This window comes from Anarrhichthys ocellatus, unplaced genomic scaffold (genome assembly GCF_004355925.1).
Source record: "Anarrhichthys ocellatus isolate YVR2014 unplaced genomic scaffold, GSC_Weel_1.0 scaffold1, whole genome shotgun sequence".
In the NCBI taxonomy this organism is placed as follows: Eukaryota; Metazoa; Chordata; class Actinopteri; order Perciformes; family Anarhichadidae; genus Anarrhichthys; species Anarrhichthys ocellatus.
In genome coordinates, this window is record NW_022280031.1 from 6,784,291 (window position 1) to 6,811,246 (window position 26,956).

The following is a 26,956-nucleotide window of genomic DNA, read 5'->3' on the forward strand; positions in this document are numbered from 1 at the left end:
GACCACAGAGGAAGTGTGGGTGGGCGGCTATTACACTTGCTTGACATGTAATCATAGCTAAAAGTCTGTGTTACGTGCCATCCATACCACGCACACACTCTCTTATGTATCAGAATGAAAACTTTTATACTTTTTCCTGCTTAAAGCGTATACAGGCTACATTAAATGTAAACTGGTGACTATTTTGTCCAAAATGAGTTCATTAAGCACAGACATTGATTGCACCATGTGCCTATAACTCCAGGTCTGAGCAGGCAGGCAACCACAAATCCTGGTAATCAGCTGTGACATGCTCTGTACTGTGCCTGGCCTCCCACTTCAGTGCAGTTATATTTTAGGTAGTTGCTTTTGATTTTGTCTGAGTTATCTCTTACTCTGTATTTCATACCACGTAGCAAATCTGAACTATATCCTTTTCCTGTGACTGTCATTCATTGCAGTAAAGGCTATGCTCTGTGAACTCTGTGTTGCACTGCTGATTTATACCTTTATTGCTTTAAGCGACATCCAAAACAGAGCAATACGATCTTGACCAGGACAGACTTCCATATGTGCTGGATCACAGCCTACAGTCTGCTGGCTGAACCCTCCCAGAGCAGATTCATTAGCAAGCTGAATGCCACAGTGATTTACAGCGACTGCAGCTACAGCTGCACCGCAGCAACCCGACCAAGGATCATTTTGCTTTTCCACTTTACCTCATTTGCCAAAGTAAAAAAAGACACACTGAAGGGTTACTGAGATGCTCCATGCTGCAGTTGCTGTGCGAGATAGTGCACCACTTCCTTTCTCTTACTGGTCCACAGTTCCTGAGAGACAACAGCTAACTTGATTATATGGAGCAGATATTTCAAGGTATATCATGGACGTGATTATAATTTACCACATCATATTAGAGTGGATTGGTATCATCTGTCTCTACAGACATATTCAGACGTAGCACCATTAAAAAGGCAACTCATGCAATATTGATATGGAGAATAACCTGTTTGGAAGAGATAAGACAGGGCTTGTGTGTGTGTGTGTGTGTGTGTGTGTGTGTCCAAGCGATTGGTTTGGCATGAACTGGGGGAGAAAATTGTTTGGTATCTTTACAGCGCCAGATCTCCGTGCAGTATATGTGAGTTATTTTAGTTTTGAAGCTGCTTTTGCTCATTTCCATGTGATGACTTTGTTCACTTCGTGGTCAGCGTGGCACAGCTTTGAAAATGTATCATTGGATATTCCAGCGTGTTTCTTCTAAGAACGGTGTGAGGCTGCCTTTAGCATCAATACGTTTGTCTTCAAAAGAAATTAAACAAGTGTGATGCAATGCTTTAGTTATGATATTAATATGACGAATGATGTCTGCTGCATAGTATCAGGTGCTTTAATGGTGCTATGTGCACTGGCACCAAACTGTAAATGTAGTCCCATAACCATGGCTGCTCTCAGGAGCTTCGAGGGGCAAAGGGTAAAAGGTTAAACTGTTTCTCTTTAGGCCGGGTTTGTTTGAACACAGTAGTCCATTCCCTGATTGTGTCAGGTTGACAAGTCCAGCTGGTGGAAGACAGCATGTGCAACATCAAACAATTATCTGGTTTGCAGTTTGTTTTTCAGATGTTGTTAAACTCTTCCTTGACTATTCACTGTACTGCACTCTGCTCTGGCACCGTTTCTGTGCAGCTGTGCATTATTACATGTTGGCAGTGTGTCTGCTCACGAAAAAAAAGAAAAAAATGTGCTAAATGATGTGCAGATCAGCGCTGTAGCATATTGAAGCCCTGCTTGAAAACGGGGGCAAAATGAATTTCAATGGCAAAGCTGGCTCCATGTGCCCACGTTCCCCTTGTCTTTTGAAACTGTGTTTGGCTCCTTCTCCTTTTCTTTGGCTGTTTCATTGATAAGCAGCAGGCAGGCGGGGTGGAGGGGATTAAAGGCCTCCACAGAGCCGAGTCCTGGTTTGATAAATACACACTTCCTTCTGGAAATCCTGGCTGAGACACATCATAGGCCCTGGGTGATGGTGGCATCCAGTGCAGCCATGACTAAAGCATATGCACTGTTCTATATAATGCTTACTTGTTTAGGGTATGCACATTATGGAGACAGCTTGCCATCAGTGTATCCTTAAATCAAAGGATTATTGCAATATTCTCCAACCATACACTCTTTCTCTGTTTCTACATTTTAAACTGTCTCTGGGTCTCATCTTCTTCACGCTCCTCCGTGCATTCACAGATTACACTGATTACACTGTCTGGGTCTGCTTCATAGAGACAGTGAAGCAGTGCAGAACTTGTAAAAACCGTGGAGACAGCCAGGCAGTGCTTTACAGGATGAGACAGATGTAATAGGATGCCAGAAAGCTGCACTCGTCTCTCCTCCTCTTCCTTCTCACTTCTCTAGAGACTCTCAGAGCTCATTGTTTGCCTTCTGCATGTTAATGATATCCTGTGTATAAATACCGTGGGCATGGAGCCATCCAAAGCAACCCTTTTGAAGGCTTCTAGATTAATTGACCCGCAGGCTCTTAACCGATACTCGGCCTTTTAGGGTAAATCAGCCAGGAGAAGTAGGTACAGAGTAGACATGATTGAGTTTTACTGCATGCTGAAGTCGATCCTTTGTGATGCATAAGCCTCTGTCTCAGAGCCGGTATAGAAAAGATAGTGTCTGTTTCCCATAAAACAAGTCGAGGAGCTGCATTTATTACTGTGTTAAAATACTTCCAGAGATGCTGCTGGTGCACAGGCCTAAATATCAACCTTCTGCTCCGAATTCCTGTGAAATGAGCACAGCAACTGGGGAAAAAAAGATCTTGTGTCCTTTTTCTGTTTCTCTTGTCAAGACTTTAATCCGAAGCATTAAGAATATATACCTTGCCGCTTTTAGACCAATTGATAATGACTAATTATTAAAACTAATAACATTCCCATCATTGTCAGCTATACTTTGTGTTTACTGCCAATCAGGAAATGTTAGCATGCTAAAACCTTAAACTAAGATGGGGAACATGACACACATTATACCTGCCAAACCTCAGCATGTTAGCATTGTTATTGTGATTTCTTTAGCTCATGGCATGGCTATGCTTAACTGAAGTCCTAACATATCTCCAGAGGCATATCATATCTAAAAGGAGTGACTTAAATTTACTGTGATGACCTTTTAACTGGTTATGAAACTGTCCCAAATTAATACTGATGCCTCCATATGACCTACTTAGGTAAACATCAGCGAGAAGATTGGCTATTTCTACATAGTTTGTTTTCGGTGCCGTTGGGTCAGATTCCGCCCAAAATCAGATGAAATCATGCAGGTTCACCGGAGCTCCTTCAGCTCAGACTCCGGCAGCCACCAGCCCACTGCAGACAGACCCAGATCCGGCTTCTCTGCCGCCTCCGACCTGCAGTCGGAAGCTCCGATGGGAGGGGGAGAGCTCCGGAGAGCGGCTCCTACTCCGGCCAGGAGCTGAGCTTTGAACCTGAACCAAAACTGCACAGGGCAGACCGTCACACCCGGCTGCAGTAAAATGAGAGGGTTTCTAAATGGCTTCTGGTGCTCAGAAACACTACTGCTTTTGTCCACAGGGACCGCCAACATCAACACAAAGTGAAAGTTTCTGGAAGTAGCTTTAAGCAGCAGATTTAGCACTAGTGTTACATTGGGGACTTCAAACACCTTTCACGATCGGAGGAGGGCCGAGGATTTACCTGAAGAGTGTTTGGATGGAAAGCTAAGGAGGATAAAAAGGGACTAAAATGGGCCTGGTTGTGCTTAGGGATGTGATGAAGCATCTCTGACCACTTTTGGGGATTAGCAGAGAGTCAAGGTGCTTATCCGTAAACCTCTCAACCACAAACCACAATTATACACCGAAGAGCTGCATCCCTTACAGGCAGATAAGTTAGTCAAGCAGAACTGGTACGAAATGAGGGATGGTGACTGAGACGGTAGAAATAGGCCATCCCAGAGGAGTAAAGGACAATATGCTCTATGTCAGTGTTGTTAGTAAAACCTAAATCCTACCCATTTTTTGCATAGTCTGTCATCTGGGTTCATCTCACTTTTAAGCAGTAAATGAATGTTCAATTTAATCATTTTATTATTACCTCTTGATTGCAAGACTGAATCGTGGCGTGAATTTATGGCTGGATTATCTCGGCTCTTTCAAATTACCATTGGGTTTTGGTAATAGCAAATTAATTGACTCGCTTTATGACATCTCAGGACACCATTCTCAATGTAACTTTAAAGAAGCGGGCCTTGTAATAAATGGATAGATTCAGTTTTCTACACATGCCATCCTGTTTTCTGCCCCTCACTGATGTCATGAGAACTATGTGCTGGTGTTTGTGCCCTGTCAGCCTGATGTAAGTGTGTTTAGCGGCTGAGTTAAGTAAAGGAATAATGGGGTAAGCACTCTGGAGTAGCTAGATATCAACTTCATTAGATGTGATTAGCATAATGGAAGCTCTCTGAAGGAGGGCTCTTTGATGTTGGTGCTGCTCATCTCTTTTTCTCTACTAGTGAAACCCTATCCCCTGCTCTGGCTCTCTCCCTCCTTTGCTCTCATTTCCCCTTCTCTCTTTGTCTCCTCCTCAAGGTGGATCGATTGATTAATACTCAGATAGGATCCAGACAAGGGTATGGGTTTGAGGGGATTGTGTGTGTGTGTGTGTGTGTGTGTTGGTGGTTCTATGTCTTTGCGCCTTGGTCTTTCTATTTGAGATCACCCGCGGCGGAGACAGTTTAAACTGATTATGCAGCAATCAGGGTCCATGACTCTGTGCACCATTATGGTCGCCAGCATTATACATTTACAACAGTTGATGCCTAACACACTGTACTAAGATGGTAAACACGGTTAACATTACACTTGCTACACATCAGCATCCTAGCGTTGTCAAAGTTTCAAAGCACTGCTGTGCCTAAGTATAGCCTCACAGAGTGGCTGTTGACTCTTAGTCCTGTTTAAATGAGCTTTTTTGCTATTATGCTTCATGAAACTGAGAATTGAAAGCAAATGACGATTAAAATGCATCACCAGCTATTCATATTATGACATTCTAACAGCCCTGTATTTTTCTTGCTTTTTCAGGAAAGACCAGCACCTGCTGTCTTCAGTAAACAGCTGGTACCTGGTGCTGAACCAGACGAGACGAGAGAGCCGTGACCATGCCACCATCAGCGACATCTACACCAACAATGTCATCGTCCGCTTGGCCCAGATCAGCGAAGACATCATCCGCCTGTTCAAGAAGGTCAGTGAAACTATCATCCTTCCCTCATTGTTTACTGCTACTCTCTTATCACCAGCGTCTAGCGCACAAACTGTCAGAGTTAGAAGGACAAAACAAATACCAAGCAATGTGCTTGAAGCTTTCATTTGCTGAACTTTGTTATGCCTTGGTGTTGCTATAAAGTTGAACTTGCAAGGTTCAAGTTGCAGCAGCTAAAGTGAAAGCTACCTCTCTACTTTTTGGCTTTATTTTGGCCTCAGCATATTCAGTGATGTTAGCTTAAAGAAATGTAGTACCCCTCGCCCCTACAAGTGTGAGCAACATCTGGCTCACTGTCAGCACCTAGCAGAGACGACTGAGGTCTTAACCAAACATCAGAACCCTGTTTTCACCTTGCAGGCCTTCCTGTAGGTGAGCTGCAATCTGCTTAATCGGTTCCATTCAGATATTACTCTGTTTGTGTGTATGTGTTTGTACATGTGCAGCTGTGTGTATGTATACTTGTGTGGCTGCAAGCCAGGCCAGTGTTTGTCAGAAACTGTGCCAGAGCTGAAAAGAGAGAAGCACTCCGACCTTTTTAAGTCAGGTGCCCTCAGGTAGTTGATTCTATATTTGAATGTATGAATGGATGGCTCCCATGCTGCTTGCCCGGCAGACATATTGGGAGCCAATAAATAATGCATCAAAATGTCATGGAACTCATGACACATACACATGAACGAGCTTCGGATGATTGACTGTTGGACATGATGAGGTGATCAAGGACAGAGATTCCAGCTGTCGACGACAACTTGATCAAGGTGTCGTTTAGCATATAAATGACAAACAAAACTGTGACTTATAGTGGGAATGTTTCATATTAATGACACATTGTAATTATGAAGTTATGGTCAGTATGTTATGCCTTACATGTGTAGATGGTGTATGGTATTGTGTTCTTCTGTCTCAAATAATGCAGGTATAGTAGTTAGGAGTGTTAGATTTGAATGTGCAGAAGGCACTGTTTCTGTTTAAATTAATTACAAAGAGAATATATTAATACATAGATGGCTGTAGGGAATGGTTGTGGCTCAGTGGATTGAGTGGGCTGTCCTTTAGGCACATGGTTGGTGGTTCAATCCCCGGTTCCTGCTGGCTACATGTGAAAGTGTCCTTGAGTGAGACATTGAACCCCAAGTTGCTCCCTGGGCACTTTGCCGTAGCTTCCCCGGTTCGTAAATGCAAAGGTCAAATTTCATGTACGTATGTGACGATTGTAATAAAGTCTACATTTTTAAACTACAGCAGGTACAACATTGCTACTTCTTTCCTGCTATGAAGGGAATCTGTTAAGAATGAATACTAACAGGTTTCTTTAAAGACATGTTACATTACGACCCGCCACATCTCTTACAGTGTGTTGCATCACAGTGGATCACTCGCTGGTTGAATCCTCCCTCCGCCTCTGCAGTACATGCTGCAGTCTGTCTCACTTCAGAGCCACTGATGCATACAGATGCCATTTACCAGCTGCTGGAGGCCTCTGTGGATATTTCCCATTTATCACATTCAGTCCAGTTCTTGTTTGAGCAGGGCGTACTGCCTGCACACCAGATACAAAGTAAAAACAACAAATCCCACCTTATTTCCTGAGGTTATTCTGTTTTTTCCTCTTTGATGAATAGTTTTGTTTCTGACTCACCACAGTAGCAAGTTCTTTTAAGCACAGTTAGCCAATTAGGGCATGGACAAACATGTTAACTTGGGGATTGGTGTGGTTTGTGTGTGTGTGTGTGTGTGTGTCAGGGAATTGCATTAATACTCGCCTTGTCCCTAACTGTATTGCTGCAGTGAGGTTTTCTTTGAACATTCATTGTTACTCTTAATGAATCATATGTGAAATAACAATTATGCATCTTGCTGAGTCATTATGATGTACCAGCATTAATGAGTCAGCTTCTAAGAAAGATGGCAGAACGTTTTGTACTCGTTGAAACATTTTTGCCGTATTTAAAAGCACATGACTATCAGCTATAGTTAGCTGCATACCAACAGCCCACCTATCTAGCATAATTAGCTGTATGCTTCAATCTCCATCTGACAAGAACTGTCATTGTTTCAACAGATTTTCTCTTTCCTGTCCATACACCTGTAAAGATGCTTCAGATCTTTGTTTTGCTAAATGCAGTGCATTTCACATTACCAAATCTCACTCATTACAGCAACCGGGCTTTGTGAAGGATTGTAGTTTGAAGCCTCTAAATGCAATTACTTGCTTAGCATTAAAAGTCAAACGATTAAGGGGTGGACTTTGGTTGTTACGTGGCTTGTCTTTAATAGGGCTCTGCATCTTGACTCATAGTGCAGTGTGGCCAAAGGCAAGGGGGACAGGAAACTGCGTGGGTGGAGTTGTAAAGTCAACATAAACTGCGGTAACTAGCATGGTTAGCATGCTAACAGCAGTCCAGAAATGTGTCAATTATAGGACTATAGCGTTTTACAACATTTTACTGTCAGTTAAATATGTTACTGTCCTTGCACTCACTACAGGCAATCAGCATCCGTTCTTCTCTGCTGCTTGTATTATTCTGTAGTGCAACAATCTAAACTATAAACAGTGTAGTCTCTTACTGTAGCTGGTGACACCTTCAGGCAGGCAGAAGAAAACAAAAGCCAATTATTTTACTGCAGTGACGACCCACTGACAGGCACATATGGTAGATATTTTAGACATCACACTTAATGAACATTGCTTGCAGGAATAAGGTAAAAAAAAAATCAGCATAACTTTCCTTTGTTTCTCAACATTGTAATCTCAAGTGAAAAGATTTTGTGCTGCACTTTATGTAGAAGGAGCTATACATTACATTTTGAACATTAAGAAAGCAGCAAAGAACTATTTGCATATGGGATGGCGCCCCATCCTCCAACTCTTCCACATTTCTTTTCTTTCTGTTTGCTATAGTGGTATCCCAAACATTCAATCGAAACCATCAAACTTACCTAAAGCCTATTTTACTTGATGTTTTATGTAGCTAGGGATAGCAGGATAGCTAGCAAGCTAATCATTATGTTACACAGATTTCGGTCCCCCGGCAGAGAGAAGAAATCCTAAAAAGAAATAGATAAAAGAAAACCTACAGTAAATATCCACTCTATCAAACTTACCAAAACAAACTGATGCAGAGACCCTAATGTTGTGATATAAAACTGTGAGTTTCATGATCCCACCATGACATGGGAACATTAAAGACATATTAAATGACAAATATGAATGTAATAGAAGACTAATTATAGTCACATTGTGGAGAGTAGCCCAACCAGCATGCTATTTGTGATTGTTATTGACGACGTTGGTTTTTCTATCAACCGTCCTCCACCACAACTTCCCTGCTCTGTGAAGTTAGAGTTAGAGGTGTTTGTTCTGTTTTTTAGAAGGTGTCATGTCGTCACACTTTAACATCCTGGTGCTGTTTAATTCTATCACCTTTTTGTCTTCAAATAAAATCGTTATGCTTTTCTCCCACACAAACACACAACATTATTAGATTAACTGTCATTTATTTCTCCAGCCCAGGTGTGTCACATGTTTTTGATCACAAGGCATGCTGTGTGGCGATATGACTGTGAAAAATAACTGTGTCTTCATGAGGTGTTCACTGAATCCCTGACAGTTTCTTCCAAACAAAACATATTCAATTGGCGGCAGAAAGAGATCATAGCTTAAGCAAAAATCTCCACCACTAATGATCACAGGACATTAAACGTGCATGTGGCATTCCTTGTCTTGGCTATTGAACACCAAGTAGAATGGAACAGTAAGTAAGTGTGTCAAGTAAATTTGTACATTAGAGGTACTACTAATACATTTAAAGCACAAGAACACTGTGATTGTTTGTACACTGTACAATAGATTTGTGAGCAGTATTCTCCATATTTTCATTAATTTCCTCATCCGACTGGTTTATCTTTTGATGGGCATTGAAGTGTCATTTCAGAGGAATCGTTTCACAAACTCAAGTGTTGCACAAGTGGAAATTCTGACCTGACAGTGGCGCTTGAGGAAAAAAATCAGGGAGTCATTAGGATTCATCCTCTGATGTCCTTGAATATGTCCCAAATTCAGTGGCAATCCATTCAGTAGCTGTAGAGATATTCACTATGACTCACCAAAGTCATTGTGTCAGCAAAACCGACCAACAGGTCACAGCTGAAGGCTCCAACATTATTTGTTGTCTCACCCCTGCTATTTTTGCTCGCTGTGTTTCAGAGCAAGGACATTGGGATCCAGATGCACGAGGAGCTGGTGAAGGTGACGAATGAACTCTACACTGTAAGTAATACACAGTGTCTGCTACTGATCGATGCCTCGCACCTTATCGCATCTCCGAGCTCATCCACTTCTTTTTCCTCTCTCTGGCCTTCTGACATTTTATTTCATGTTCTCTCTTTTTTAATTATCTTTTATTACCTTGCTTTCTTCTTTGTACATTTTGAACTACGTGTGCTTTCCCGCACAGAGTATAAAAGATCCAAACGTTTCCTCGTCACCATTCCACGTCATGTCCGTACGACAGTCCTGGCAGAACCTAAAACCGAGGCTTACCGTCAGCCCACCTATGCATAATATACACTCAGTTTCCATTTTTAATAGATACAGCTTGCTAAAACTAATGCAGTCAAATGCACAAAATATTAAAGTATTAAAGGCAGTATGTCTTCCATACCACATTTTGTTCGATGTATTTAAATGGGGTGTCAGCACACAGACTGTGTTGTTACAACACTGTCAGATAACACAAGTTAAGTAAGTTAACTTGAGTTAACTAAGAGTTTTTGTTTTCACCATTTCTTCGACCACTTTTGTATTCATTTTATTCTTTGATAATTGGTTAGAACTAAGAAACTGAATTGTTAATAAGGGGATTTCCTGCAGGAAACCTGGCAGATAAATGAACGTCTGTCAGGGATTAGGACATACTGTACTGGTGCGGCACTGAGCACTCTGGTGAGTTCTTATTGAGGGAGGCATAGTGCCCAAAACCTGGACGAGCTCCAGGCAACTTCAGCAGTCTTCTGCCCCCTGCGGTGAAACTGAAGAGATGGCAGAGCTGCCTTGTATAGTATGACTTATTTATTTGTGCAATGTGATGAAAGTCAAACTATCAAAGGGCAGTGCTGGCAACTCTCCCTGATCTTGCCATCTGTACATTTGGATGCTGCAAAAGATCCCCGTTATGGAGATCAAGTGATAATCAAAAGTGCGTGCATGTTCATGACATTCATTTGCATCTTGAAAGGGCTCTGTTATTGGCAAATACTTTTAAAGACTGGCCATAGTTTCTATACTCCACACTTTATGTCTTTATGTTGATAAATTAAAATGCAATTATTGGTGCAAAAGGTTGTACCTGTCAGCTATTGCCAGATTGGTTCACTGTGTATTTCAGGTTCATTGAAACACATGGAAACATATGATTATTTATATCTTTATACTTTTTGGACAATGCTGCATGGTAAAAGTCAGATGGTTCCTCTTCTCATTTTCTACTTTGCCTCAGCTGCAGTCCGGCAGAACATTTGAAATCCAAACGTTGACGTATTTCCTCGTTCTTTCTGAACATGAGGATTGTAGGAGTTGTGTGAACATTCTCAGCGAAGGTTAATAAATTGATTATTGTTGCAATAACACCAATATCTCTTCCTATGAAATTAAAGATTTCATGTTAGACATTAAACACATACCTTTCCCTTCTAATTCATTGTTTTCTCACTAACTATCCGTTGCATCGTGACCATATTTGAAGGGGGTTCCCTGTTTTAGTATTTCTTCTTGACTCCTTTCTTTTTTTCTTTAAAGGTGTTAATCATTGATTAAGGGATTGCCTCCACACTACTCCCAACATGGAGACGGCTGAGCTAGCGGCTAGCAGCTAATGGTTCTAACAGCACAAACAGTGCTGACAGAGCTAACGGTATTTACCTTTGAGGTAAATGTAGGGTGGGCGTTATGCTTCCACCACAACGCTGTGGGTTGGAGGTTTGACAATGCACAGGCAGGCATAGAAGTTATTTCACAAATGACCCTCAGGCAGCTGTAATGTTGTCTGTTGGAGGAAAATAAAGCAGTTTTTCATGACTGCACCCTTGTTAGTATTTGATTGTACAGAAATAGCTAAATCAATAGCGTGGCCACATGGTGATGGCCTTGTGGTGTTTTGAAACAGTTTTCGCTGGCTGCCAACAAAACAAATTTTGCTGAAATAAAACTGTGAAATTCCCATTTGGATCCCTGGCTGATCGGTGAGTGGTAAGACTGTGGGCTGTAGCTATTGTTCAAATATTACGCTGCAGCATGAGTATTACTGAGAGAAGAACCTGTTGTCGTTCTGGTGGCTTGTCATCTATACCAAACCTGAAATGAGAGAGGAGCAGAAGCCAGGATGTACAAGGAGCAAGTCACTTCCTGCTCTCGGCAACATGTCTTTGTGAAATTCAGTTTTCTTAGCTTTTACCTGTTTTAATTTCCTGCTGCACTGACTTAATATCCCCACTGAGATCAATAAAGCTTATCTTATCTGTCTGATCTACCACCTTGTGTCTGATGTCTGCTCTTCAGTCTCATACACGGTTATTCTTTTGTTATCAATATCGACCATATCTCCTGCAGACCTGGGTGCTGGTTCCATTCATTTACACATTTGTAGTTCAGTCATTGTTTTCTCAACAGTATTTAACAACATCTACTCACTGCTTGTTAGTGCTGAAAAAAATAAATGTCAAAATATCATAGCTGCTGTTTAATTATTGGGAAAGATCAGACCAAAAATCTTCTTTATTTTGCGCATGATTCATTTATGTGTATGTATGTATGTATGTATGTATATTTATTTATATGTATGTATATGTATAAGACCCTTTTGAAAGAGATTTGTTGCATCTCACTTGCCCTTTTCTGCAAACGGTAACCTTCATTTTTTGGTTTGACTTTGTGACACTTTTCATAATTTTTCCATGATATGGTTAAGAGCCTGTTTTCACTCTTCACAGTAGATCTTTCAAAGTGGTCAGAGAGGTGAATATTTTAACGGGGGATAAAGAGGGAAAGAAAGAAACAAAGGTCCTCAGTCAGAGTAGAACCAGGGGTGTTGTGGTTAGTCAGGGGCTTAAATGCCAAGAATATTTAGATGTACGTTGAAAAGCAGTATCTACTTCTCACCTTGCATTCATGGAAACTCCAGCCATTATCTTACTGTTGGGTTTGTTTCACCAGCTCAGAGATTGCAGGATTTAAATGGCCCATGGCTGTCGTCAGATGACTCAACTAAACACACACCTCCTGTAGACGCAGCTGAAGCTCAGTCTTTCTGCAAATGAGTTTGTGTCTTTAGCTGCAGGTCCTGTAGTCAGATGGTTCAAAGTTGGCTGCATTGAAATGTAGCACGTCTTCAGAGGAATTTGAAAGGAAACGGGTTGACCGCCTGGGGAGAAACGGTGTTAGCCTAGTTTCTCTCTTCGTGGAGTGGCAACGTCGAAGTCAAGCTTTGTCTCTGAGAATAGACTAGTGACTTTTATTCTATCTATTTATTTCACTTTCAGGTGTTTTCCCTGCAGCTTTTTGTCACTCTGTTGTTGTAGTTTTTTATAAGAGTTCCTTCACTGCCTGGAGAGGAGTACTATTTACTCAGAGCACATACAAGGGAATAAATAGAGCCACTTCAAGTTGCATCACTGGTAAATATTACTACCACAGGGTTGGAGGTCATTGGATGATTATAGTGTGACCCAACGTCAAACATGTAATTTGATAAGTAGCTCTTGTAGAGATAAAAGGAACCCCACTGCTTTAGTTCAGCACCATGAGCATTACTTACTCAATCCCAGGAATCAAAGAAATGACTGTTTATGTTGACGGTCTAACATCCTGAGGTGTTCATAGCTAATTCTATGTGCTCGAGATGTTTGAAGAGGCTGCTCACATCTGGACCTTCCTTTACGAGGCTTAAGAATGGGCTTCCAAGAGGACAGACTCTCCCAACGACCATCTGGGACGAGTTAAAGACGTAGGATGCTTCTGTCTTGTCTAAGAAGGCTTTTCTGTCACTACAGTCTTGTCATCGCCATGTTGGTGTGGGGGGTCTGAGTGTCTAAGTAGAGATCAAAGTGAAGAGGTAAATGCAGAGAACAATGTTGTCACTGCTGCTCAAAAGAGCTGAAAATGAACAAGTTTTGGGTGATGAAGAGTTACTGTAGAAGTGATGAGGCTGGGAAAGCCCCAGTTATTGGGGGTGAGGGAGTGAGTTGAAGATTTGACAGCCAAGGCTAAACCACACACAACCCTGGGCCCCTGGATTCACTTGAAATATTCCACATGTAGAGACATCTTTGTTACAACTGCATTGACTTCTAAATTGATCTTCCGGGCCACCATGAAAAAGCTCAAATCAAACCAAATTTTGGAAGGAAAGGACACGGACGGCCTTCAAAACTCTGATCTTTTCTTTTTATCTCTGCAATGTTGGTTGCATCTTGGAGGGAATATGGCATTATCAAGACAACAGTAATGCTGTTGTAAGTCAGTGTACAGGTGTTGATTGTGGTGTGTGAAGAGCGTATAAGCACACAAGCAAAAAAGAGTCTTTCTGGTTTGGCCTACAAAGAAGCTTGTTAAACCATTTATATCACTTCTCAGTCGACCCACCTTAAAGTTTCTGTGTTGTGGTATCCATGACAATTTGCAAACTGAATCGGGGCTTGTTTACAAGTCCGTTTACAATTCCCAGCAGTGGCTGCTACTACATATTTATGGCTGGCTAACTAAAAATACTAAGGATGCCATCAACTTCTACTCACTATGTATTATTGTATATAGGACTTTAACAATTATTTTCCTATTCAATTAATATAGTGATCTTTTTTTTCGATTCATTGGTTAGCCTATAAAATGTAAAAATCTGACATAGAATAGCAGCAAATCCTCACATTTGAGGATCAGAAACCATGGAATATTTGGCATTTTTGAAGCAATTAATCAATTATCAAAATAGTTGCCAATTCATTTTCTGTTCGACTAAATTAATAATCACCGTATCGCTGCAGCTCTAGTTTTGTATAAAGCATTGATATAACACCTATTTGCTCCTCTCAGTCTGTGGGCTACTGTACTTACTATCCTCTGATTTGTCACTTTTTCATAGTTTGGCAGCATCTGCCAAGCATCTTTAAATCTTGTCATTCCAGGTTATAATAACCTATATTGGTAAAATGTGGTGGTGATGATGATGATGATGATAATAAGAAGCATCATTAATGGTCAATGTTTTGAATATCTGTCATGCTCCTGCTGCAGGTGATGAAAACATACCACATGTACCACACTGAGAGCATCAGTGCAGAGAGCAAGTTGAAGGATGCTGAGAAGCAGGAGGAGAAGCAGTTCAGCAAGTCCGGAGATCTCAACGTCAACCTCCTGCGCCACGAGGACCGCCAACCAAGACGCAGCTTCGTCAGGAAAATTGAGAAGATGAAAGAGAAGGTGTGTATGAAGGATGGATAGTGTTGTGTATGTTTACGTATATGGAGCCATTCAGCTTCAAATCCCGAACCATCAGTTGGGTTTTTAGGCCAGCTTAGACATTAAGAGCTGCTATTATCAGTATTTGTGTAAGAGCAATGCATGTTATTGCTATGTTCAATGTTAAAGGGGTCGCTCATAGGGGAACCCACAAAGAATTAACACTGAAACCTGCAGTTCCTTTTCAGCTCATCTGAGCTTTGTAGCTTCTTTGAGCTTATTGTTTTGGTTTTGAGCTTTCAACTCTGTTTTTTATGTTTTGGTTAACTCTAACCAATGTCGTAACGTCATTTCTGGTCACAGCAGGCAGCTGTATTGCTCAACCCACTGTGTACGTACACTTAGACAAAGTTAGCGACCATCTGCTGAACACAGTGGCACATTACGTATTTCCCTCAGGAGTTAGTAAAGACCAAGAACAGAGCGAATAGCAGAGTGAATATTTGACTTACATCTGTCAGGTGGTCAGAAATTTGATCTGTCTGATCATGTCTGTGGGAAGTTTTGCCAACAAGTTCACCATACCAACCAAAGATGCTGAAGTGTAAATAATGAACGTGTAATATTCACAGTTATTGCAGGTTAAGCAGCTTCTCCTCAAAGCTGAATGAGTCATTTTGAAGTAACTGGAGGACCAGCTCTATTTGTTGGGTTCACATGGAGAGAGTGAGAGAGGGATAGACCAGCATAATGTCAGAAAGTCTCAGGAGAATGCTGTAGGTCTGCAGCCAGATACTCACTGAGCAAACAGCAGTACTCCCTGCCAACAACCCGACTCACTTTCCATCTTATGCAGATTTCTTCTTTGTACAAAGTCTTCTCTGCCAGCAGTCTAGGGTTGGTGGTCTCTGGAGCACCATGTACTTTAGAAGCACCCATGCATTTTTTATTCTGGATCTTCTTCTGGAATTTCTTCTCTCAAATGAAACTCCCATTATCTCTCAAGTGCGAGAAATCAAAAGGCTGTCAGAATGACAGCCTCCTCAGGCTGGTATCCTCAGAGATGCTGCTTTTCTTGGGAACTGAACACTATTTATAACACAGCATGCCGATGAGTTCTCCCTCTGCTTCTTGTTTCTAAGCTTTTGTCTCATTACTCTGCCTGCTAACAGGTTAGAGGAAGAAGAGGAAGACACTGCAGTTAATCTCTTTTCCTCTAAGCCACTGCAGAAATTTGGCATTATAATAGCTTTGTGAAATTGGGAGTGAAATGTTCATGTATAGTGAAATTTACAAACTATTCAAATAATGGGCAAAATGTCTCTGCTTTAGAACTATGATGCTTTTGTATTGTATTTGTATTGTATTTTGTATTTCTGAGTCATTGAGTTGGTAGAGTGAAACTACTTCACAAGCACAAGTTTGCAAAATCAATGTGTTTTCATTTTTCAGCACAAATGTCACTTGATGGAAAATGTTATTTTATCTATATTCTTTAGATTCTAGTAGAATTGCATGTATTGATCTGAATTCACATGGGAGATAAAGGCCCACAGATTGCCGACCATCAAGTTAAAGTCTGTTTAAATACTTTAAATGTTCTATTTGAAGGAATCATTTTACATTTTGGGAAATACACACTTTCTTGCTGGGAGTTAGATGAGAAAAATGATACCCTTTTCATGTCTGTATAGTTAATATGTAGCTGAAACCAGCAGCCAGTTAGTTTAGCTTAGCATAAAGACTGGAAACAGGGGGAAATGAGCCTGGCTCTGTCCAAAGGTATCAAAATCTGCTTACTTGTTGTTTTACGCTTGACACTTTTTCTTTTTTGTACAGATTAAAAAATATGAGTAAAGTGAATTTTCCAGATGCTAGTAGTTGGATTTTGTTACCTTTTGGTTTCCAGTGTTTATGCTAAGCTAAGCTAACCCGCTGCTGGCCCCGGCTTTGTATTTACTCAGACTCAATCTTCTCATCTAAATTTCTGCCTGAAAGTGAATAAGCATAGACACCAAAATGTCAGAATGTTCCTGTGATGCTACATATCAATAACCTCTGCTACTTAAGTGTTTAGAGACAGAATCATGACTAAAGCCTGGCTGTGTCACTTAACACATTACTATCTAGAAGCAGCTTCTCTACAGCCTGAATCTCCAGACTTACCTGCCGTCTCTGTCCCAAGGCTGGTCCCAAAGTTGCCACTGCCTGAGCGCACACTCAAACCCTCCCTACTGCTTCATTTCCCTGCACTGATGTTTGTTGTCCTCATCTACTCTGTCTCTTCTCTCCTCCCCAGAGGCAAGCCAAGTACTCAGAGAATAAGCTGAAATGCACAAAAGCCCGGAATGACTATTTGTTGAACCTGGCAGCAACAAATGCAGTTGTGGCAAAGTATTACATCCATGACGTCTCTGATATGATTGATGTAAGTATGCACTAGGCACATGTGTTTGTTTATATCTCTCAGCTGGGATTTCTGATGTTGATTTAACTATGCAGCACTGTCGCTTTTCTCACCATCTGTTCCGGAGTTTCATTCACTCTCAGCCTGTTAGCTGTTTGTTTTCAAGCTGCTCTGTTGGCCCCAATAAATATATTTGCCATCATTTTTTTCATTATTAATCTCTGCACAGCAAACTTAACACCGATATGCTGGTAACTGATTGCTGTTGACATGAGTATTAGTTACACAGCTACAGGAGGATACTTTTGACTGATTTTCTCAAGGAACTCCATCAGTGTTGACTCCTCTGTCTTGTCCTCATTCATTTGTTTTAATTGATGCTGCTTTTGGGACCTTTGCTGGGACGAACACAGCATGTACTTGTGATTGTCTGCCTCAAACTGTCACCAAGTAAAAGACATGACGCCAGACACATACCGACTCTCTCGCTGCTGTTTCTGTCCTTATGTGGTCTCTCCTTTAATTGGTCAGAGTAGAGGAAGCAGTCTTTCTAACTCCGACACTATAATATTCCCTTCATTATAATTGACAATAATATCCCCATTTTGTACAGTATGTGCACCAAACCTACATCAACCACTTTGATATGAAGTCACTTTTATTGAAATCATGAACCAGTAGCACTGCTGGAAAGTCTGATTGCCACAGTTTAAAATGACTGACTTTGTTCATCAAACCACTAATGGTTGGAAGATGATCAAAGTCAGCTGGTGAGCAGCGGCTGTGTTTATGCAGGCATGAATGCAGTTAATGTGGTTGGCACTGGGCTCTAAGCCACGGGTGACCTGCTACCAGTCATCCTGCAGACAAACAGAGAAACATTGAGATGAGGAAGCCTTTATTGACATCTTAGACAAAGTATTTCAAAATCTTCTGTATCTACAACTTTCAGATGTGAACACTTCAGGAAGGTGTGACTTTGAGACTCTGAGAGTTTTTTCATCCAGTTCCACTATTATGTGATACACACACACACACACACACACACACACAGCCTTTATAACAATAATCAAAACACATTATGAAGCATTTTAGAAGATATAATATTATATTATATAGAGTTCAAGTGACAAATGGTAGTGAATGTGGGCTTTGTGGCTGTTAAAAACCTTAATATTAAGATTTCTATCTATGATGTTAACCTGTCAGCCCTTCAATGTGCCTGTTTTCTCCTCTGTTAATGGCCTGGTTGTCACATTTTTGCTTGAGGCCTGACCACCATACGGCCCTACATTAGTCACAGCGATAGTACATTTTCCAGGTCAGGCGTGATAAGATATGATTTCAGTGAGATTTCTATAATGTAACAAACCATTACATTATTTTACACAATTGCAGTTGAAATAGCATGAAGAGTATGTATCTACTATGTGCAGTGTGATGGTGAGATGTTGGTGGTAGCTTGACATAATAATAACCCGATTCGTGCCTATCCCTGCCTCTTTCATGGACCCAGTGTCTTGGAACTGAAATGTCCATGTCATCCCAAATCCTGCTGAGCTGCAGGGTATGGGATTGTGAGCTTGACTGGTTTGGCTGCCACAAGCGGGGCAGGGGAGGAAGAAGGGTCCGTTTGTCAACTCAGAGTAACTGTACACTACACATCAAACCAGATGCTCACGCTGCAAGAAGTCAGCTTTGTCAGTTAGCATCACTGGCTTTAAACTGTTGAAGAGTAATTCTGAACAACATGTTGAGTTGATTCTACGCTGCCTAGAAATAATGAATGCTGTGATTAGGGAGGTTGGTCAGTGGTGTCCGCATGATTAAGGGTTAAAATGTAATCCTTGCAGTAGCAAATGGTAAGCTGTAGCATACAGTACAAAAGACAAAAAACAATAATTCAGTACATGGTGGTTAATGCATACATTAGATGCATCTATTGTGGTGATTACATGCGACCAAATTGAAATTTAAGCATTTTAAAGTGATTGTGTGAGGTATTGTTGCTGTGGGTAAAAACTTGAGTAGACTTTAATCAAACGAGTGAGTTTATGTAAACATAAACATATTGAAAATTAAATGAGTGGCATATGAAATGCATATATAAATGTTAATATGCAGTATTCACCTAAAATATGTTTGCACAGCTCTAATGGGAAAGATATAAAACACATGGAAGTGTGTGATTCGTGTGTCGACAGTGTATCTAATCTTCCTTCGCCGATAATCTGCTTCCTTCAGGCTGCTGCTGGATATATGAATGTGTTTTCACTCAGTTTGCGTGTTCAAAAAGAAGCTAATTTGCTCCCTTTAGTCTTTAATCTATTGAACCACTTTGACTGAGTGGCGCAAATGAGGCTTGTGCACCAAAGTAGAAAGAGTACTTCCTCAGTGCTAAAGAGTGTTAAAGAGAGTTTACATAGTGATTCACAGAGCTGTCAGCTGCCTCAAGCTCCCTCTGAACCTTCTCACAACCATCCTCTGCTTAATTAGGTTACTTCATCCAGCTCTGTATGATAAGACTCTGTAATTATCCCTGGTGTCCTACTGTGCTAGCTCCTGAAATTCTGTGAACTCCACTTCTATTTCTGAAAGGTAACCCGTAGCAGGATGCAATCTGGGATTTATTCCATTAAATAGGTCTGAACATGCTAGAAGGTCATCAAACTAACCAACTTTACTGAAACTCGCACATTCCTCCTTATTCCCTGATAAATCTATATTAATTAAAGAGCAACGTAACACCAGTTCAAAATCTTTTGCAAGTTTTTGGTCACTTTCAGTGGCCTAACTTCACACGTTGCTGCAGCAGTGATGTAGAAGTGTACTCCAGGGAGTGGTCGGTACATCATGACATCACTGTTGTGTGTGGTAACAGGTGCAACTTAAAACATGTTTTTTCAGCCTTGTGTTGATTTAATCTTAATTATTTCAGACTTTATTTTGCAACTCCATCCACTACTACATTTTCAGAATGTTTTCCTGGTTATTTATCAGACATTTTATCTCCGCAGTGCTGTGACCTGGGCTACCATGCTAGCTTGGCACGCACCCTCAGGACCTACTTATCTGCCGAGTATAACTTGGAGACATCCCGCCACGAGGGACTGGATATCATAGAGAATGCGGTGGACAACCTGGATTCCCGCAGTGACAAGCACAAGATAATGGATATGCATAACCAGGTGTTCTGCCCTCCAATGCGCTTTGAGTACCTGCCACACATGGGAGATGAGGTGAGATGCTTAAAATGCTGCAGATTTAACATTGATGTCACTTAATGAAGAATGTTTATTTTTTACAAAGTAACTATTTGAGCTTCAGATGGATCTTTTGTGTCTGTTGTAACCCATGTGTCCTCCTTCGCCTCCTCAGGTGTGCCAGGTGAGCGCCCAGCAGCCTGTCCAGACTGAACTCCTGATGCGCTACCACCAACTGCAGTCCCGCTTAGCTACGCTAAAGATTGAGAATGAGGAGGTGAGGATTTATGATGGGCCTGTGTCTGTCCAGCAACCCCTCCACCACCACCATCAGCCCCACCCCCCAAAAACAGTCTCATTTACCCCGGAGCCAAGTAGGAGGGCCACATCACCATCTGTTCTCATTGCAATTACACTCCAATGACCCTTTCTCTGCAGGAGGCGAGAATATATTAAGATTGTCACAGCACCAGTGTTGTGTTTTCTATGATGTTATATATGAAATTGTATATTTCGTGATGAAGAGAGGACTTTCTCATTAAGTGCCGCAGACACAAAAGTGCAAATGGAGGTTATAATAACCAGGGCCTGTTAGAGTCTCCTGTGCCAATGGCTCTGCCTCTTCCCTGTCTCCCTGTGTCTTGTGCTCTGGAGGATAATGGACGAGCCCTGCCATTACAGGAAATGGGCTTTATCAATCTCAGCCCTAAACAAAAAGCCTTCTTCAGTAATTTACACATACAATTTGTTTCGTTGCCAGAGACTCTTCATTTTCATGTCTTCGTCTGATGTATGCCTGATGTTCGGGTTGCTCTGGACTGATATTTCAATGCTGCACAATATAATTTCTGTGTAATTCAAGGTCATTTATTGTTCAGGGGTCAATTTGTCTTTGATATGAATAAGCTAGTGCTGCAAATCACTCTCTTGCCCTTGAAAATCTCATCAGTTACTTTGGTTCCATCAAGGCTCGGAGTATGATGTGATGTTCCATTAGTCATCTTCTTTCCTTTCTATTTCCCCCCATCTGTGCAGGTGAGAAAGACCTTGGATGCCACCATGCAAACGCTGCAGGACATGCTGACAGTAGAGGACTTTGACATGTCGGATGCCTTTCACCACAGCCGCTCCACTGAATCTATTAAGTCCGTGGCCTCCGAGTTCTACATGAGCAAGCTGAATGTAGCCAAGAGGAGGTCGAACCAACAGGAGACTGAAATGTTTTACTTTTCGGTGAGTTTTTGTCAATTCTGATCTGTCTATCCTTCCAAAATGTTAATGGCCTGCTATGAACTCCCGCGTTGCTCTGCTTTTCAAAATCAAACCACCAGTCATCCTTTCCACATGCTCTGCCAATATAAATTAAATTAAACTAGAACAGATTGAATTTATGCTGATTTGAGCAACACTGAATCATTTGACTGGGCTCATGTTACATTGGATTAGTGCTGCTGCTCACTCATTGTTGCCTTCATCTCTCTGTGTGTAGAAATTCAAGGAGTACCTGAATGGCAGTAACCTCATCATTAAGCTGCAGGCCAAGCATGACTTACTGAAGCAGACACTGGGCGAAGGTAAGGAGTCGATTCTCTTTGTCTGTCTTCATCTATGACCCAGAATATCCCGCCACAGCTCTGTAAAATATCTGCCCTCGGGTTATAATGGTGCTGGTCTGATCTAATAGGCAACAAGCAATGAGGTATAGGAGACTACAAACACAACAATTTTTTAAGGAAGCAGGAAGTAATGAGATTTGATATTCAAGTAGAAAAACTATCACACTAAAAGCAGACCACATCTACTTTGAAGTATCCATTCCCCATTCTGCTTATCTCTATTGGTTAAAGCATTATCTGGTTAGTCTCTATATGGGGAAGCCGCAGGGAAGGTTTCTATTTCCAGGCTGTAAGAGAAAAGCTTCTCTCGGCCCCTCCCTTCCCCAGGGGTCCCCTTGTCACCTCAGCCGTGAACAGTTTACGCCCAATCAATCAGCAGGACCAGACCCAGACCCCGTTTCTACAGCTGCTCCTGCATCAGGGGTTCACCTCATAGAAAAGGGCATCAGGCACAGACAGCTGAGGCCTTGCAACACACATGAATATTTCCTCATTTCACACATTGGATTCATTCATTCATTCAAGTCTTTACTTAAAATTGTATTTTGCCCAAGCTTTCAGGGCCACTTTTGCCACCCTCTGTGGCAAACTATCAGCTGCATGCTTTTGCACTCATAAACACTCAGAATATAGTTCATATCACTCTCTGGACAGAGCCGTTTGTATGTCAACGGCATATGGCGTCTCCAGGTACCACCCATGTTTAATTATTCAGGTGATCAATCAGGCTTGCGTAATGCTCATTAGCCCGTTGATTCACCCCCGAAATAGCGTGTTTGTGGTGGTTCGTGAGCATGACAGAGGGAACAAGATGAGACTGGTGAGTGCCACATGGTGTTTGCATCTTGCTGCATGTATTAATAAAAACATAATGTCGAGCACTGGCATCAGACAAGATGGTGCTAGGATATCTGCCAGCCCTTGTTTCCCAGATAAGGAGTCACCAATTCCCTTGTTCAGTGAATCTGATTTGTACTCGTCTCTTTTTATGTTGATAGTACATATCCCTCTATCAATGAGGGACTCTGGCACTTTTCGAATGAATTTAGGGGAAAATCAACGTAGACTTTTGTGCTTATGCTTGAGAAAGTCTGTAATTTTGAGGTTGGTTGGTCAGAGGTAGACAGAGGCTATCACTCAGAGGAATGGTGTCTGGGAAATGTGCTGTTTCTTCACATGAATGCTCCAGAGACCCTGTCCATCTGCCAGAATGATGTGTTGAGAAATGGGTTAGCCTTTGCTCTTTCTGTCCATTGTTATATGGAGTAAAGAAATAATGTTGAAATACTTTCAGTTGATAATCCAGTCACTGGCAGACAAAGACACAATCTCAGTTGATAAAGAAAATCTGGGTCATCTTTAAATTAACTTACTGAAGTATGTGTGTGTTTTCAGTTAAATGAGTCCATGCATATGCGTGTGTTGTTGGAAACCCATAACAAAAGGCTCAGTGAACCAGCACAGACATCTCCAACATAATATACACACTGCAGCCGCCACCCCCCTTTTCTTTGCTCTGCGAGGGGGCCTATAACCCAACAGGGTCCTCTGGGTCCCCTGTGGTTTCAGCGACGACTGCTCAATAGCTTTTTTTCTGAATGGTGTACGCACTGCTCCATTCATCTCTCCCTCAATAGTCATGTTGTGTCTCATCAAACCCTTCAGTGACACTGGAGTCTGTATAATGTGTACCACAAAGATTTGACATGTCCCTTTTGTGTTTTTTTGTTCATGCAGGGGAAAGGGCTGAATGTGGAACTACAAGGTATGATGTCCTTTGCCTTTCAGCCATGAAACATTTGCCGACAGCATTTTTTCAAATCGTTAGAATGTCTTTGGGAAAAGAAGAAAAAAGCATGTTGGCTGTTGTTTGAATACCCAAACAGATAAATCTATATTTAAATAATTTAATTATTGTTTTATATATTAGTTATATTTTACTACATTGCATGGCAACATTGCACTAAATGAAAAGCACTGTCTAAACAAAGACCATGCTATATAGACATAAAATGGATATTAAATATATTAAAGTTGGCGTAGAGTGGCCATGGCTTTGCAGTTGCCATTGTCTTCTCCAAAAATGGCATCTGCTTGCACATACAACATAATGCTTTTGTGGTTTCTTTCGAAAAGGATTGTCATATATATATGAATATGATGAAACTTACTGAAAATAACTTGTTGATGATTTTATTGGCCTTGTTAGTCATGTTCATTAATCTGTGCTATGTTTTTAGTAAGTCAAGTTGCACAACCCCTCAGGGGTAATTAAAAGGCTGACTTTCATCATGCGTCAGTGATTAAAGATCTCACTTTGGGTTTTTCTCAACTATTAAAAAAAAAAACTATTAAAATTTTAAAAAATGTAACTTTACTTTACTTAAACAGATGTTTTTTTACTGATCTGTTTTAGAGGCTGTTTTTTCATTCATACCTGCTTTTGAGCCTCCATGTTTGGTTCTACAGTTTTCACAGAATATGGTGTTTTTGTATCATTTGTCCATCATTTCACAGGCCCCCCACCCTTCCCCCCAAACCACAGAAAATGCGGAAGCCTAGGCCACGCTCCGTGTATAACCATAAGCTGTTTAACGGCAATATGGAGACCTTCATCAAGGTACCTCTGCTGGTGTATGACTGAGCAGCCCCTGTGGAGCAGGAGGGGAAGGCGGCTAGAGCCTTCGCTCTCATTCTCTTCGTCACTTTGGCCTTCTGTTCCTCCCTCTTCCAGCTGCCCTTGAACGTGCTATAACGCCTCTGTTTAACCTCTAATCCTCCTCCTCCCTTCCGTGGTTCTGCTGGTGCAGACAGAGCAACAGTCAGCTGTCTCTTTATTCCCCTCCAGAACAATTTACTATCTCTGGCTTTATTTCTAAACCCACTCTTTCAACGATTGAGAGACAGCAGTGGATCTGCTTTGTCCCTCACTGCACCCAACCCTTCACTGCATTTCTGTAGCTTTCCTATTGCCAGTCCTTGTGCTTAGCCTTCTTTAACCTCCAGACGGGTGATTCGTCATCTGAGCTTTTCTAACTTTGTGCTTCTGTGCCCTCTCTTCCGCTGCTACTCTGTGCTTTGCGGCTTTCTGTCCCAGAGGAAGAAGGAATGCCCGTACCCGCGTTCAGGTATCTGTTGTTGGAGACTATAGTTCAGGGCACAAGGGCACTAACCTTCTAGACGAATAGTGGAAATATACCGGCTACTGCTCGGGCTACACTTGCATGCTGCTACTTAAAATTTGCATGTTTTTGTCTGCTTTACACCACTCATGAAATTTGCTTAATAAAATGTTTCTTAGGGATTAGTTTTGTGATAATAATTAATATGCACTAGAACAGGAGATTTTTTATTTTTTGCGTATTGATAAGGTAATCTTTATTTATGTATTTAGACATTGTAGTTATAGTTACTAGTTAATAATGGTGCTGTACAAATGTTACTCTTTTAGTAATGTGTTTATTTTTTGCTGTTTTTTGTCCTGCCTTGTCTGTATTTATTTATTTTTTACATCATTTCATTTCAGGATTCAGGTCAGCCAATCCCACTTGTTGTCGAGAGCTGTGTCAGACACATCAATCTGTACGGTAAGTCTCACACCATGTTGCCGTGACTACTACCTCTGAGCGAAAGGGCAGAAAAAGAAAGCAAACTATGGAGCCCTTTGAAAACTCCTTCAGCCTCATAAGAAGTGACAGCAGACATTGGACGGGGCAATCTATTTCCACAAATAACCTCAGGTACTGACCTGCTCTGCTCTGCACCTCGAGTCTCTGAGGCGCACAGCTGCCTGCCAGTGATTTGACGAGCTCATAACAATAGATCATACACACAGAGAGTTTTGAAAGTCCCATTGATCTTGGTTTAGTCAGCTTAGCCCCCCCCCCACAACCGTGATTATAACTCCTCCCTGTCTACCTTCACATCTGTCTTCAGCTCATTGCTGTAGCCTGCAGGTCTTTCCTCTGGATCTGGACCTAATGAAACTCCCGAAAACTGATTAGGAGCCCTCTAACTGAAACCATATGTTGCAGCCTCACTGAGGGGCCCTCTCATGGAAAAATACGCATCTCCCTTTATGACTAGATTACATTTCCTGCTCTGTGTTTTGTGTTTCCAATGGGCTTTCATGAAGCTGGCACTGGGGCTTGGTGATAATGGTCGCTAGTTTAACTCTGAATCTCTGAATCCTGGGTTGTATTTTTCTTTCAGGCTTGCAGCAGCAAGGCATATTTCGTGTGCCGGGCTCACAGGTCGAAGTCAATGATATTAAGAACTCATTTGAGAGAGGTGAGTCAAAGACAGATGGCGTTTTATTCCCCCTTTTCATGTCACAAATACTAACAGGATAAACCCATCAAATGTCACCACTGAAAGCACACATATATCTCTTAATCAGGAGAAGATCCCCTGATTGATGACCAGAATGAGCATGATATCAACTCAGTGGCAGGGGTGCTGAAGCTGTACTTCAGAGGACTGGAGAACCCCATCTTCCCAAAGGAGCGCTTCCTGGACTTCATCTCTACCATCAGTGAGTCACGCACAACACAAAAGCCATCGCAGTCACGAGTGAACTGGTTGGATAGAAAAGAGAAAACACCTTGCAGTTTCTTATAAACTCTGTTTTACTGAAGAAGAGAATGCATGCACTGCAGCATATGGAATCAATCCCAACACCAGTGCTCTCTGCTGCCTGATGTTTAACAGAAAGCCAGGAGGAAGAGGGGAGTGTAGGCCACATCAGTCTGCCGTGTGCAAGCTCACCACAGAATAATTTCCCCGCTGTTTCTACAGTAATAGTTTGATCACTCAGTGTGCCTTAGGAGTCTGGTGAAAGGCAGAAGAGGGCATCTATCAAAGTGTCAAATAACAGTTTTCAGAATCTCTTCTGCCTTTTGCTTTTGCTCACTTTGATAAATGCTTCTCTCTAGCGTCTGGTATATATTATATTTCAGTGGACTGTTGTTAAAAGCTTGGTGCCCATATATATATATATATATATATATATA

At 41.5% G+C, this 26,956-nt stretch overlaps 1 protein-coding gene across 2 annotated transcripts in view; it reads left to right on the forward strand.

The window, feature by feature from the left end:
- Nucleotides 1-26,956, forward strand: part of srgap3 (SLIT-ROBO Rho GTPase activating protein 3) — a 56,521-nt gene that overhangs the window by 16,116 nt on the left and 13,449 nt on the right. The window contains exons 3-15 of one of the 2 annotated variants that reach the window (XM_031859452.1): nucleotides 5,084-5,246; nucleotides 9,475-9,537; nucleotides 14,554-14,739; nucleotides 17,018-17,146; nucleotides 20,143-20,364; nucleotides 20,504-20,605; nucleotides 21,364-21,561; nucleotides 21,818-21,902; nucleotides 23,682-23,709; nucleotides 24,462-24,564; nucleotides 25,471-25,531; nucleotides 26,157-26,234; nucleotides 26,344-26,478. In XM_031859452.1, the coding sequence (XP_031715312.1) occupies nucleotides 5,084-5,246; nucleotides 9,475-9,537; nucleotides 14,554-14,739; nucleotides 17,018-17,146; nucleotides 20,143-20,364; nucleotides 20,504-20,605; nucleotides 21,364-21,561; nucleotides 21,818-21,902; nucleotides 23,682-23,709; nucleotides 24,462-24,564; nucleotides 25,471-25,531; nucleotides 26,157-26,234; nucleotides 26,344-26,478 (1,553 nt within the window). Of the gene's footprint in view, nucleotides 1-5,083; nucleotides 5,247-9,474; nucleotides 9,538-14,553; nucleotides 14,740-17,017; nucleotides 17,147-20,142; nucleotides 20,365-20,503; nucleotides 20,606-21,363; nucleotides 21,562-21,817; nucleotides 21,903-23,681; nucleotides 23,710-24,461; nucleotides 24,565-25,041; nucleotides 25,073-25,470; nucleotides 25,532-26,156; nucleotides 26,235-26,343; nucleotides 26,479-26,956 lie in introns of both variants that reach the window. The other variant, XM_031859542.1, reaches the window with a different exon arrangement.